At 40.3% G+C, this 14,060-nt stretch overlaps 1 protein-coding gene across 1 annotated transcript in view; it reads right to left on the bottom strand.

The window, feature by feature from the left end:
* Jam2 (junctional adhesion molecule 2) overlaps positions 1 to 14,060 on the bottom strand; it is a 52,443-nt gene that overhangs the window by 5,587 nt on the left and 32,796 nt on the right. Inside the window, exons 3-8 of the mRNA XM_034515195.2 lie at positions 13,202 to 13,309; positions 10,842 to 10,994; positions 7,064 to 7,263; positions 4,931 to 5,030; positions 3,929 to 4,036; positions 1,570 to 1,585 (exon numbers count right to left, since the gene is read on the bottom strand). Of these exons, the coding sequence (XP_034371086.1) occupies positions 1,570 to 1,585; positions 3,929 to 4,036; positions 4,931 to 5,030; positions 7,064 to 7,263; positions 10,842 to 10,994; positions 13,202 to 13,309 (685 nt within the window). The remainder of the gene's footprint in view (positions 1 to 1,569; positions 1,586 to 3,928; positions 4,037 to 4,930; positions 5,031 to 7,063; positions 7,264 to 10,841; positions 10,995 to 13,201; positions 13,310 to 14,060) is intronic.

Below are 14,060 nucleotides of genomic sequence, written 5' to 3'. Positions count from 1 at the left end.
ACACAGATCCAGTGCAACAAAATTGGGACTTAGATGGCCTTATCCATGTCTCATGCATGGCTGCAACATTTTATCATCAATTAAGGGGTTAGAGACATGTCTCAGTTGTATAGAGCACTTGATCTTGCAGAGAACCAGAGTTGAGCTGCCAGTGCCACATAGTGGCTCACAACTGTCTGTAATTCCAACTCCTGGAGGTCTGATACCCTCTTCTAGTCTCCATGGGCACTGTATGCACTTGGTATACAAACATAAGTTCAAGCGGAACACTCAGACACTTAAATAAATTCCCCAAACTCCAGATTCATATGTATGTTCTCAGTGACTATTTCTACTCAAGAGTCTAATTAGCTTGTCGAATACTGAAAGTTCAAGTGCTCCGCACATCTCTGCACCTCCTCTCTGAGACCTTGCTCCAAAGCCACGCCTTCTGCAGTCTTCCACATTCAGTAGAGTGTATGTCCTTGTAACCCTGAAGCCACCTCATGTTACTCTTTTCCTACCAGCCTGAATCTAGATCAGTTAGTTGCTGAAAATAAATCCACTGTGCTGTACCCTGTCAAGCACTCCAACACCACCATGTTAGCATACAGTGTGTGTATGCCATGTGGTCTTGGCTCCCTTCCTGTCATTTTTCTACTTGGTCTAACTGCTTTCACCTTTCCCCCTTAAAGTTTATTCTCAACAGAGAAACCAAGGTGAGTGTTAAAGAAATAAGGCGTTTGAAGCTGCTTGCAGCCCTTCCTGGACTTCCTGTGTTACTCAGAACCAGCGCCAAATGCCTCAAAATCTTGGCAACATCTCCATATAGTCTGCCTCCCAGTACTTGTGTGTGTTCCCTGCCTCTTTCCCATACAGCTCTAGGCATGATGCTCATCTCAGATATGCAGGGCATCCTGACCTTGAGCTGTTTCATTTCTCTCTCTCCCTTCTACAAGAACACCATTGTGGGTATCTGCTTGGCTGGCTTTCTCCCTCAGTCTTAAGCAAACATCGCCTATGTCCTTTCTTGGCCATCTATTTAAAGTGATAGTCTCCACTCCCGCTCTTTGGATTCTCTGCTTTCTTACTTGTTCTGTTCTCTATCGTTCTTGCTACACTCTGGAGTGCCACACAGTGTACAGGTTTAATCATTTTCTGCTTAGTTAGTACAATGGAAGTTCCACAGTGATGTTAATTTTGATACTAATTCCAATACAGATTTGGTGGGTGTTTGCCCCACGTTTAGCTCATACAGTGGCAGTGCCTGGGGCAGTTAGGCTCAAAACTGATTCCATTTCGGTTAAGTGTAAAAATTACTAAGTGAAAGCTTATTTGAAAACTCTTAGTTAGTGATACATAGAAATGTATTTTCAAAGTTGTACTATAGAAATGTTCACAGTTAGAGATCATATGTCTCCTCTTGTCATTTATAAGTAGGCCCCAGGACAGAGGTAGTATGTTTTCCTTGATGAAGCTGATTAACTTCTCACAGGATTACTCTACACAAATAAACTACTTTTGCCATTAAACAGATGGTTAAAACTAAAAGACAGGAAGAAAAAGTAAGTATTAAGAAAGAATACTTACTGGAAGGAAGTGTCTTCTGCAAAAGAACAGATATATGTCATTAATGCAAGAATTCGTATGCAGATCCATCTACAACAACCTTGGCTGATTTTCTTTTGAGTCTAACCTGTAATATTTGTACCCTCTAGATGAAAGTTTTTCTATATAAGGTCATACATACAGCACATGTTTGGGCTTTGAGGGCTCACGGATAAAGTCGGGAGCTAGATATATAACCAAGAAAAAAACAAGCTTTTAAAAATGTCATTAAGATTTAAAATAAAATAATAATAAGGTCTCATCAGCTTATGAATGAGAAAAATAGGATTTTTTCGGTGTAGGGTTTGCATTTCTTTGTCTCAATATAGTGGTACTATTAAGAAATAACAAATCTGCCTTTATAAAAAAAAATGATCTTATAGGCCCTAGAAAGCCTAGGGAACTGAGCCTAGTGGTGTAACCCTGGAATCCCATATACTTAAGAAGCTAAGACAGGGTGATCATAAGTTCAAAGCCAGCCTGGGCAACTTAGTGAGACCCTGTCTCAAAATCTAAAAAGTTATTTAAAAAAAAAAAAAAAAAAAAAAAAAGCTGGCCTCCCATTCAAGTACTCACCAGGCCCGACCCCTGCTTAGTTTCCGAGATCAGATGAGATCTGGCATATTCAGGGTGGTATAGCCGATAAATATAATAAGTACATAATAATTATTTTTTTAAAAGACTGGCTGTGTTGTTTAGTAGCAGAGCGGTTAATGTCCTATGTTCATTCCTCAGTTCTAGAACAACTCCCCCGCCAAAGTAAAGAAAAACAGATATAAGCTAGACTTGGCCAGAGGTTATAGTTTGGCAATGCTAATCCCAAACATAAGTTCAAAAATATGGTTCCCTTGGACAGGTTTTCCGCCAGATGAAAAGGAAGTAATAATCTAAGCTAATGAACTCCTAATACCCGTGTCAACTCTTTCAGTATCTTAAGAAATAACTTTACTGATTCCTCATATAAAAATCATTAGGTATTTTTCCTAAGTAGGTAAAAATGACAAGAATTTTATATGATAATGTCATTTATACTTTCACTATTGACCAGCAGGGGGACACAGCTGAGTCTATTGATTGAATATGAATATGGATATGAATATGGATAGGCGAGACTGGACAGGCCAGACTGAACTTTCATTCACGAAACAGTTCACACTTTTTCTTTCGTGGTACAGGGTCGGTCTTAATTTGTAGATCACATTAACCTTGAACTTACAACCCTATTGCCTCAACCTGTGTGCGTACTGTAATTCCACATGTAAGCTCCATGTCTAATAGCTTCGTAGAAAGAATTATCGTGAATCAATTTTCATAAAAACATTTTTGATGTATAAATGCTAATGTATAATGTAGAAATGATGTATAATTACTTATAAATGATATTGGAAGCTCCTTTTGATTTTATTTCAATATGAATCATTTTTTACCTAAATTCTAAAACTGATACCCACTCTTAAATGATGGCACTAAAATGTCTTCATGCTATAATTTATCGTTTCATTTAAAAATTCAACTTCATACCCTTTTGTTAGTGCAGGAAGCTCTTGAGGTTTTATAAATTGAAACACTGGGAGTGAAGGCATATAGTAAGAGAATAAAATGTTTAAATCTCAAAAGTTTACAGCAAACCAATTGTGCAATCAAGTGTAGTTTGAAGTTATAAAAGTTCTAACCAAGAAGATGTGAAAGCCTTGCCTGGAAGCGTGTCTAATTCAGTAGGGTCTGGGTGTGCTCAACGGTTTTGTTTTGTAAGTGTTTTGAAACAGGATCTCACTATATAGCCCAAACTTACTATTCTCGTGACTCTGTGCCACCCTCCAGTACTAGGCTCACAGGCATATGCCAACACACGCAACTAGGTTTCTAGTTGTGGCTAGCAGGTTTCTTTATGCTTATATTAAATTCAACATTCAATAGTACACAGTTCTATACTGAAACATTTCACTGATGATTTATTTTAATAAAATTATTTATAAAATTAGAAAGTAATGCCTATCCTATAAGACATAATTGCTAACATAAAATATAAGGATCTCATACCATATGTTAATACACTATAAACATTTGTCTACATTGAATGTCTTTGTGCTATTACATACACTCCGTGGATGATTCTTACACATTCCATAGAGTTCCCAGCATTTTACAAGAAGGAAGCATTCTTTAGTTCCCGAGGTGTATCACAACCCATATGCATGTCATTGTGAACATTGTCTGTAGCACAGTAGCAGTAACAACACTCTCCAGAGCTGGTAGCACTTCATAGGAGAAACAATACTTTTAAAAGAAATCTCTATATTCAGAAGATATTATGTATCTGAGAAGGATGAATTTAACTTACTTGAAAAGTAGCCTTTTCTCTGAGCATAGCATATACTAAGGCCACATACAGAAACCACGAAGGCCACCACCACAACAGCTGCTATGATGCCATTTATGTTGAGAACATCTGGAATGTGAAATAAAGCATGTGTGAATTCTTGTTAAGTAGATGGACAGATGCTATCATTAAATCCAACTGCCATAAAAACTCTCCTTGGCAGCTATGCTAATGATAACTGTATGCTTCTGAGACCTATTGAACTAGTTAATTTCAATTCATGGCTCAAATTGATTGGAAATAGTCAGAGAACCTAGCTTTTACAAAATCTTAAATGTTAGGGTTGGCAAGATGGTACAGTGGATAAAGGTGCTTGTCATCTAGTCTGGGCACCCGAGTTCAAGCCCTGAAATCCCCACTGTTGCCAGTGGGAGGGGATATGCTCCAAAACTATTTCCTAGGAAAGACTAACGCTCTCAGCTCTCATTCTCTCGATCCCAAAAGTCATTTTATGAATACAATATATTGTAGTTGCATTTTGAACAATCTAGATCCATAACTATTCCGTGTGTCTTTTGGAAAACCTAGCCTGCAATTAGTATAAGCTTAGTGTTTCAGGGCCTTGGCAAAGCCATTGTCAGTGACTTTCTGACAGTGACCCAGATGGCTAACACTTACATAACGTTCACAGGACACAAGCTCTGCTGTGTTGTTATAGTTTAAGCCAAGGAAGAGTCTCTGCCTTATGTAGCAAGTTGGTGGCAGCAGTTTACGTGGGCCCTTAGCACTTAGCAGTGATTTGAAAGACAGATTTCTTAGAAAAACATATTTTAAAACACATATTTGATAAATTAAAAACATCTGTATATATATAGGCTAAGTTGTCTTGCCTTGATTAGAAGATAGACTGAAAACAACACTGTTACTTTATTTTTATATTAAGCTCATTTTTAAACATTTCTCCCAATGTGTTCATCCCCCACTCTATTCACACACAAGTTCTTCTCAATTTCCCATGCTTACCTACTTGCATTCGTTTCCCAGGACACCGGCGATGTCCAACAGAGTTTCGGGCCTCACAGTAATATTCTCCACTGTCCATCTTGGAAATCGTGTTGAATTGCTATTTGTATAAGGAAAAACAAACAGACCCCTAAGCTGTAAGTCTATGAGTAGGCTCCTAAAATAATGTCCTTGGAAGTTTGTCACCAAGTGGGTCTGCCCTTTGGTAATGACCCAGAAATTCATATTTTTCTTGTGAATTGTGATGTCTATCAGAACCTGCCGGGTCTTTGAGAGGTAAATAGATAGGTCTGTTTAATTTGGCAGACAAAGACAGGCATATTTGAGGAAGTCTGTCTCCCTCTTCCTCCATTCCTCCTGGTACCTTCAACAGTATGCCACTATGTCGCCCAGGCTGGTCTCAAACCCTTGATCCTCATTCTTCTGTCTTCACGTAGCAACACAGGTATGTGGCCCCTCAGTCTCTGTAATTTCTGGGAAGTGGCGTTCATAAAGGAAGACCTCCACCGCGAAAGGGCTAGTATCCTCAGTCACAGTGAGGTCACTGCAGGAGCAAACCACAAGCACGTGTTCCCCAGCGTCAGAGCTATGGACGGGAAGTGGCTTGTGGCCCACGAAACCACAACTGATGTTTTTAGGATTGTAAATTATAGCAATTCCAGAGTATTTGAAAATTCTGAAAAGAAAAGTTCAACCCTCCTGGGCCATGGTCGCACTTCCTTTAATCCCATCACTCAGAAAGCCAAGACAGGCAGATCTCTGTGAGTTTGAGAACAGCCAGGGCTACACAGAGAAATGCTATCTCAAAACAGAAAGTCAAAAACCCAACAACAAAAGTTTAACCCTCACTACCATATATTGAGAGGTAAGAATTTGGTGTAAAACACTTTATAATTTGTACCAGTCGCTTTATACCCTTGGAGAGTTTCTGGAAGGAAAGCACAGGAGGGAACTGAGGGGAGGAGGAAGAGCTCGCTCCAGTTTAAGCTGCCCATGGGCATGAGGCGTCCTTACCACATATCCCAAGGGCTGACTCCCTGAGGAGAGTGCCTCCAGCGCTTCAGACTTGCCTCGGGGCTTTTATCACCCACTCAGAAAAAAATAAATCTGAAGAGTAAATATAGCCGTGTGTGACGGCAGGTTTAGTGCCCGATTTCACAGTGTAAAGTGGCTCAGACCTGCTGACTGCTCCTGAAGACTGGAAATGTTAGCACGTGACCTGATTCTGAGGGCAGCGCCCTCCACTCCGCCTTTTACTCAGCTACAGAAGCAGGGAGCTTTCCTGGGCATCAGAAGATCTGGCTTTTGAATGATACTGCACTAGGAGAAAGAATAAACGGAAACAACCTATCTCTGTTTCAAAATTCCTAATACTCGTTCGTATTACCTTACCTATAAGAGTTTTTTTCATAATACTTGTGGTGGTGATTTTGCATTGCTGGAAACAAAATGTTTAAAACCCAACTCAATATTATCTTGATTGGAAGCAAAAGGTTTCAAATGAATTGATCTGATTTTTTTTCTACCTCTACTCTGAAAAATCGCAGATGAAAAAAGTAAAAATAGTCCTCAAGTTGGAACAGCTTATGTATAGAGCTAGATCAGTTATCTCGAGGAAAGGAAATACTGGATAATCTGGGATAAATTTACAGATTAGGGAACAGATAGGTAGGTCACAGAGACGACAGTGAAGGCTCTGGATCCACGAGAAAGTTTAGTGACTCAGACACCCTAACATGGTTGTCCTATGGACATTCTTTCCACATTTAGCACTGAGGTTCAAGTATCATCTCCAACTGAGTCTTTTGTGCATTTCCTCAGTGGTTAAAATTGAGGTTGAGGTTGATGATTTTCCAGGACATGAAGGTACTAGAGTACTGCCTAATCCATCATGGAAAAGGTTCAGCCTGCCCTGAGTACTGGTCACTCCCTGTTTTCTTAGCTCCCTGGTTTCCTAGTGCATCTTCCCACAGTAGTCTGCTGCATCATTTCTTGGCACATGTACCATCCTCTTTCCTGCTACATCTTCACTCTCCACAATGAGATAGATCTCCTGTTAGGTATAATTTAAAGTTCTAATAACCTTTTTAATCACAATGACAGACAGTAGTTTAATACCTGAAAGGACCTTACCAGAATTCCAGATTTCGTATTCATTGTGTACGAGCTGTTGTTGTGTATGCCGCCTTTTGGATTCCCTAGCAAACTCGTGCCGTCTTTAAACCATATGTACTCAGGGGCTGGATTTCCTTCTTTATCTTGACACCGTAGCTCCACAACACTGCCACTCATAACAGAAGTGGGTACTTCACATGAAGGAACAGCAGGAGCCACTGCACAGTGGAAGCCAGACAGGACAGATTATTCATTAGCTGAACATGGGTTTCAAAAGTCTGTATTGAGTGGACAACTGAGACACAGATGGGCCACTATTCACTGGACGTGTTTTCTTTTTTCTTGAGCACACAATATACCCCATTTTTACCCTTCTTACTGCCAAATAGGTTATATACATTAGTTTGGTCAAAGGAATATAAGTTAAAGTGATATGGCCATTTTTGTATCTGACCAATTAAAATTTCATGTATGCTTCCTTTGCTCACCTTACCTCATCTACTACCGAAGTAGTTATCGGTATCCTTGAACTACAAAAACCATGTATTAAGGAGGCCAGTCATGTATTTTTCTGAGTCTCTTCGTTTTATAAAGGAGGATGTTACAGTTTGAGAATGACATATCCTCCATGGGTTGGCTCATATGTTTGAACACCTGACCCGCAGCTGCTAGTGGTGTTTGGGGAGGTTGTAGAACACTTGTGAGTGAGTGTGTCACTGAAGCCTCGCCTGGAGGTTTATGGCCCAGTCCTGCTTTCAATCCCTATCTGCTTCCTGGTCTGCCAAGATGTGAGCAAGCAGCTGCATGTTCCCCCTGCCACAGATGAGCTGCTTCCCCCGTCTCCACGGCTTCCCTACCATGCTGGACTTACATCCACTCCAAACGTGAGCCTTCCTTAAGTTGCTCCTTGTCATGTAGGTCAGAAATGAGAAAAGTGACTAATAACAAAAATTAGCACCATTCACAATGGTTCACAAAAATATGAACCATTGCTGGTGGTCCCTGACCACATGGTTCATAAGCCGTAGGACTGATTTGCAGGACTATAGAATAGAGTTTGGAGCTGTAGACTAAAGAAATGCTACAATGCCACAAACAGCTTACTGGGTCATTCTGAAGAATGGCAATGGAAGGGTGAACAGTAAAGATTGTGCTTTTTTAAGCCTTGGGGGTGGGGATCAAGGACTTGTATCAGAAATTAGATTAGAGGGCATTAATATGACATATTGACAAAGAATCTGGTTTCTTTCAGATTCCTGAAAACTGGGGTGAGACTGAGCTTTAAAGTAGTAGACCAAGTTGTTTGGCAGAGGAAATGTCAAGACAGCCTAGCATGCAAGCTGTGCGTGGTAGCCATGGTAACTCCACTGATTCTTGACAGATTTACAAGGGAAAAGTAGAAAGATGTGAACGTGAAGGTTAGCAAGGGGAGGTGCACAGAGATGTTTAAACTGCAGGCAGGGAGGGAAAGGGTGTTCAGACAAAGCAGTTGTAATGGTTAAACAAGCTGGCACCCTCAAGAAAGAAAGAGGGCCTTCAGAGAAAACCCACTATCAAGAAGAGCTGCCTGCTCTAACAATTCAAGTTCATGTAGAAGGAGTGTTCCTGAAAACACAGCCTGTAGGTATCATTCAGTAAAATAGGCATCAAGGGAAGATTTTTTCCTGAGTTCAGTAGCAAAGTCACACAGAGGCCTCTTTATATCTATAAATCTGTGATCTGTGGTCCAAGAAGGTCAGGACACATCTTGAGCAGGATACAGTTCTTAGCATTAGGCATTATGTCTATGCTGCTAGAATCTTTCTATGTTTTTTGTTTGTTTGTTTGGTTGGTTGGTTGGTTGGTTCTTTTTAGACATTCTTGTTGCAGGAGAAAGGCAGCAATACCAGCATCCAAGAGAGCTGCTGCAGGATCTGTGTAGCATGTCAGATTCTGTGCATGGAGCTGCTGTGTGAGCAGTGTGTGAAGCTGTGAAGGCAAGGCCTGAGCTGTAGTGAAACCCTGGGATCTTAGCTTTGTAGAAGGCTCTGGCCCTTCACTGAAAAAAACATTCAGGCACCAAATGGAGCTATCCCAAAAGAGAAGCCACATGTACCTCAGGAGACTGAACAATGGGGCTGTCCAAAGTCATTGAGACCAGAAGATCCCACCTAGAGTTCCGGGTAGTAGGCATGGAGCTGAAGAGTTTGGTATTTTCCTTCTGTCTTGGCCTTGCTTTGGCCCTTCCTTGCTATGCCCCATTATTCTCTTTTGGAATAGGAATGTTTATTCTGAACACTGCATTTTTAAATTTTATTTCATAGGGGTTGACAGTTAAGCGATTGCCTTGAACAATTTAAGACTTCAGACTTTGGAACAGTGTTTGGACCATGAAACTTGTGATTTTTGAAGTTAGACTTAATGCATTTCTCCTTATTAAATATTCATGAGTGTTTGGAACTCAGGGGCAGAACAATAAGATTTGAATATGAAGTGACTCATGGACTTGTGTGTCTGAACACTTGATCTCCAGCTGCTGACACTTTTGAAGAGATTGTGGAAACTTTTAACAAGTGGGATTTTTTATCTTATTATATCATAAAATACTTTTTAAATAAAGGAAAGAAGTAGGGTCTCATTGGAGAAAGTGGGTCTTAGAGATTTGAACTAAAACAGAATTTAGTAGGTGTGGTAGTCTGAACAGGAATGGCCTCCACAGACTCATGTGTTTGAGTGCTTGGCCCATAGAAAGTGGCATTATTAAGAGATGTGGTCTTGTTGGAGTAGGTGTGAACTTGCTGGAGGAAGTGTGTCACTGTGCAGGTGGGTTTTGAGGTCTCCTATGCCTAAGGTACATCCAGTATGACACACAGTCTCCTTCTGCTCCCTGTGGATTAAGATGTAGAACCCTTGGCTCCTTCTCCAGCGCCATGTCTGCCTAAATGCTGCCTTGCTTCCCACCATGATGATAATGGACTGAACCTCTGAACCTGTGAGCCAGCCCCAATTAAATGCTTTCCTTTATAAAGAGCTGGATGATCATGATGTTTCTTCACAGCAATAAATCCCTAACTGAGACAATAGATAACTATTAATGATCTCCTGGAAAACTCAGGACTGACAATGGTAGACAGAATTCTGACAGTCCCACAATATCCCTGTCTTCAGTATATATACATGGTCTCTCAGTAATTAAAGTTATATTTATATGTTTTGTATAAAATTATCTTTATATAAAGTACTATGAGGAAATCTGGAAGATGTAATTAAGATTTCAAATCCATTCTCTGTAATATAGAAATGTGGATATGGCCACACAACATGGTGGTTTTAATGATTTATTTATGTGTATTTAATGTGTATGAATGTTTTGCCTGTATGTATGTATATGCTCCAAATGCATGTAAACTTTTGGAGGCCAGAAGATGGTAGCAGATCTTCAGGACCTTGAGTGACAGAAGTTTGTGAACTGCCATGTAGAAGCTGGGAAATGAACTTGGGCTGAATTGGGTCATCTGTAGGAGCATCCGGTGCTCTTAACCCCTGCTGGCCCATTTCTCTAGTCCCTAGTGTGGACTTTTTAAATGCAGGGTTCATGTTGGCTAATTACAGAAGGAAATGCCTAGTAATTCAAAGTACAAAAAGGATCCAGCAAATCTCTGTTGTACTGGAGATGAAAGGGCAGGTTGACAGGGAACTTATGTAATACCATCTAGGCGACTGAAAAGCAAACAAACAAAAGCCAGAATCTCTCCCCAGGGCTGCGAGGATGAGGGTGGGGTAGCTAACAGCCATGATGCATGTGTGTGTGCTTTACCCAGTACTTCTAGCATGACTGTATCCTCCTGCAGGTTCTGGCCTTGCTCAGTCGGAGCACTGACTTCACAGCGATACTCTCCAGCGTCATTTCTTGTAACATTTTTGATCCGTATGTTGAAATCTATCATCTCAGCACGGTCTTTAAAGTCACCTTTTGGGAAAAAAAAAAAAAAAAGACAATAACCTTAGAAATGAGCAACCGTCTATGTAGTATCTTCCTCAAGTCCCTTCATTCAAAACTAAAACTTTTGTTTTCCTGGTAAAAACTTAAACTTTGAACTTACAGGTGCATATTATACATTGTGTAAGACATTTAAAAACATCTCTCTCTGTGTGTCTTTGTCTCTGTCTCTCTCTTTGTCTCTCCTGGTCTCTGTCTCTTTCTCCCCCGTCACCCTGAGACTATATAGCCCTGGCTACTGACCTGGAGCTCTATAAGTAGACCAGGTTGGTCTTGAACTTGATTACCTACCTTGCCTCCTGAGTGCTGGGATTAAAGGTATGTACCACCATACCTGGCACCTTGCCACTTTTCAAATATCTATTTATTTTTGCTTTCAAAAAATGAAGAGCTTGAATATATATATATATATATATATATATATATATATATATATACACACACACACACACACACATATATATGTATATGTGTGTGTGTGTGTGTGTGTGTGTGTGTGTGTGTGTGTGTATACAGGTGGAAGGAGAGCCAACTCCTGCTAGTTATCCTATGGCATACATTTCCCCATCCTTCAAAATAAATATAAAATAAAATAAAATAAAATGGAGTTTTGTGTTATATGCAAGTCCCTTGACAGCTGTAGAAAATTAAAGTGAAAGTCACTGTACTATTAGCCATTTGAAACATGTAGTCCTATCTGAATGGAATAGAATCAAATGACATATTTCATTTATTTAATTTTTTAAATTTTCACCAGGAAGCTTTGAGTGTCCTGTGACTCTTTATGTAGACCAGGTTGGCCTTGAACTCATAGAGCTGTGGCTTCCTCTACCTGAGGAGTGACTGGCATTAAAAACAGGTGTGTGGCCTTCAATGGATATAATGATTTGAATGATAAATGTCCCTCATGGGCTCACGACCTTAAACACTTGGCCTTGTGTTTTGGGGGTTATCGAGCAGATAGGAGGCGGAGCCTTGCTAGAGGAAATACATCACTGGGCATGAGCCTTGAGGGACTATAGCTCCACCCAGATTCCATTTGTACATGTCTGCTTTCTATGTACAGATAAACATGTGATCAGCAAGCTTTTGGCTCCAGCTGCCACGCCTTCCCTGCTATGATGGACTCTACCCCTCTGGAACTGTGAGCCGAAATAAGTACTGTCGTCTTTAAATTGCCTTTGCCACAGTATTTTATCACAGCGACAGGAACGTTACCACTACATAAACTAATGATATAGTTCATCCAGCACTTTCACATTTTAATTAATAATAAATTATATAATCATCAGGAAGAGAAGAGTGTGAAAGACATGTACAAAAAGTGAAAAGTCAGGCCAGGCAGTGGTGGCACACGCCTTTAATCCCAGCACTTGGGAGGCAGAGGCAGGCGGATTTCTGAGTTCGAGGCCAGCCTGGTCTACAGTGTGAGTTCCAGGACAGCCAGGGCTACACAGAGAAACCCTGTCTCAAAAAAAAAAAAAAAAAAAAAAAAAAAAAAAAAAAAAAAAAAAATCCTTGCTAACAGGTATTTTTAGCTAATGGGCTAAGTCTCCAAGCTCTGTTGTAGGTAGTCACAGTCCTAACTCTCCAGGCTTCTCTAGTGCTTTCTAGAGAGAAATGAGGAAACAGACAGGGTAAGGCTGTTATTGCTGAGCTGGAACCCTACATCTAATCTCATACCTTTTGTTTGTTTGCTTTGTTCTGGTTTGTTTATTTAATTTAATTTAATTTTGTTTTGAGACAGGGTCTCTCTTTATAGTCCTGGATGTCTTGCTATGTTGACTACGCTGGCCTTAAACTCACAGAGGGCATCCTCCTGCCTTTGTCAGTAGAGTGCTGAGACTAAAGGTGTGTACCATCACACCTGACCCAATCTCAGATCAGCCTTTTTTTCCCCCCTCTACCAACGGTTTCATTTACTAGCCCAGCAAAAATGATTGTATTTTGTGTTAAGCAAGCACTGGTCCCAGGACTCGGGGGAATTCACCTTCTTTTGCTCTGTCTAGTGTTCGTGGCTGTGGTATTTTAGTCTCAGACACTACTCACTTCATCTCACACTTGCAGAAACACATTTTCAGTAATCAGTCCTCTCCCGTCCCTGTTTCTGAGTTAAGAGACCCTGGCTGTCCTTGGTGTCTTCTCACTCTGGCCTCCTCCAGTCTACGCTTTCTTACCTTGGAGAGCCTGTTGATAGTAGACCAAGGAGACACCCCTCCCCAGCTTCTTCCACTCCAGTCTGGAGGATGTGGTCCTCTTTGGGGTTTTACAAGCTAAAATAGCCTCTACGAACAATAGGAAAAATAAGTTTTTAATGGTTCCTATGAGTTTGCACCTTACTTAACTAAAAAAAATACCTTTAAATTACTTATTCTTTGCATTTCCATCCATCCACTCATTTCCACCCAGACATACAAACACATACATAAATATATTGTCAGTAGGTTCCATGTTGATTTAACCCAAAGATGAATTGGGTTCATGACGGCTTTTCTCTGTGATAATTATGTGGCATAATCCTGCTTTCTCTAGTTGTGGAATCTGAGTCTTCACCATTGAAATGGGACAGTAGCTCACAGAATTGTGAGTCTTGAAAAGTATAATATATGCAAAATGTACATATCTAAGCACTGTTTGCGCTTCACAAACAGCAGCATCATTAATTATTTACTTATTATTCTAAATCTCTGCATCTGAGGAGTCTACAGTTTGCTGGAAGATGCAGGTAAGATAAGATTATTCTAGGCAAAAATTGATGGGCATCAAGAGAGAGGTCTAAGCCAGTGGTGGCACACACCTCTGATCCCAGCGTACAGGAGACAGAGGGAAGTGAATCTCTGTGAGTCTGAGAACAGCCTGAACTATAGAGCTAGTAGTTCCAGGACAGCCAAGGCTACACAGAGAATCCATGTCTTGAATAAAACCATAAATAAATAAATAAATAAATAAATAAATAAATAAATAAATAAATAGTCTAGGGAGAGAAAATACTTTGTATTTGTACCTAAGAAAGACACTTATTTCATTCCAGACTAT

Source organism: Arvicanthis niloticus, chromosome 12, assembly GCF_011762505.2.
Source record: "Arvicanthis niloticus isolate mArvNil1 chromosome 12, mArvNil1.pat.X, whole genome shotgun sequence".
Classification (NCBI taxonomy): domain Eukaryota; kingdom Metazoa; phylum Chordata; class Mammalia; order Rodentia; family Muridae; genus Arvicanthis; species Arvicanthis niloticus.
The sequence above is the reverse complement of the archived record's forward strand: the minus strand, read 5'-3'. Positions and strand labels throughout refer to the sequence as shown.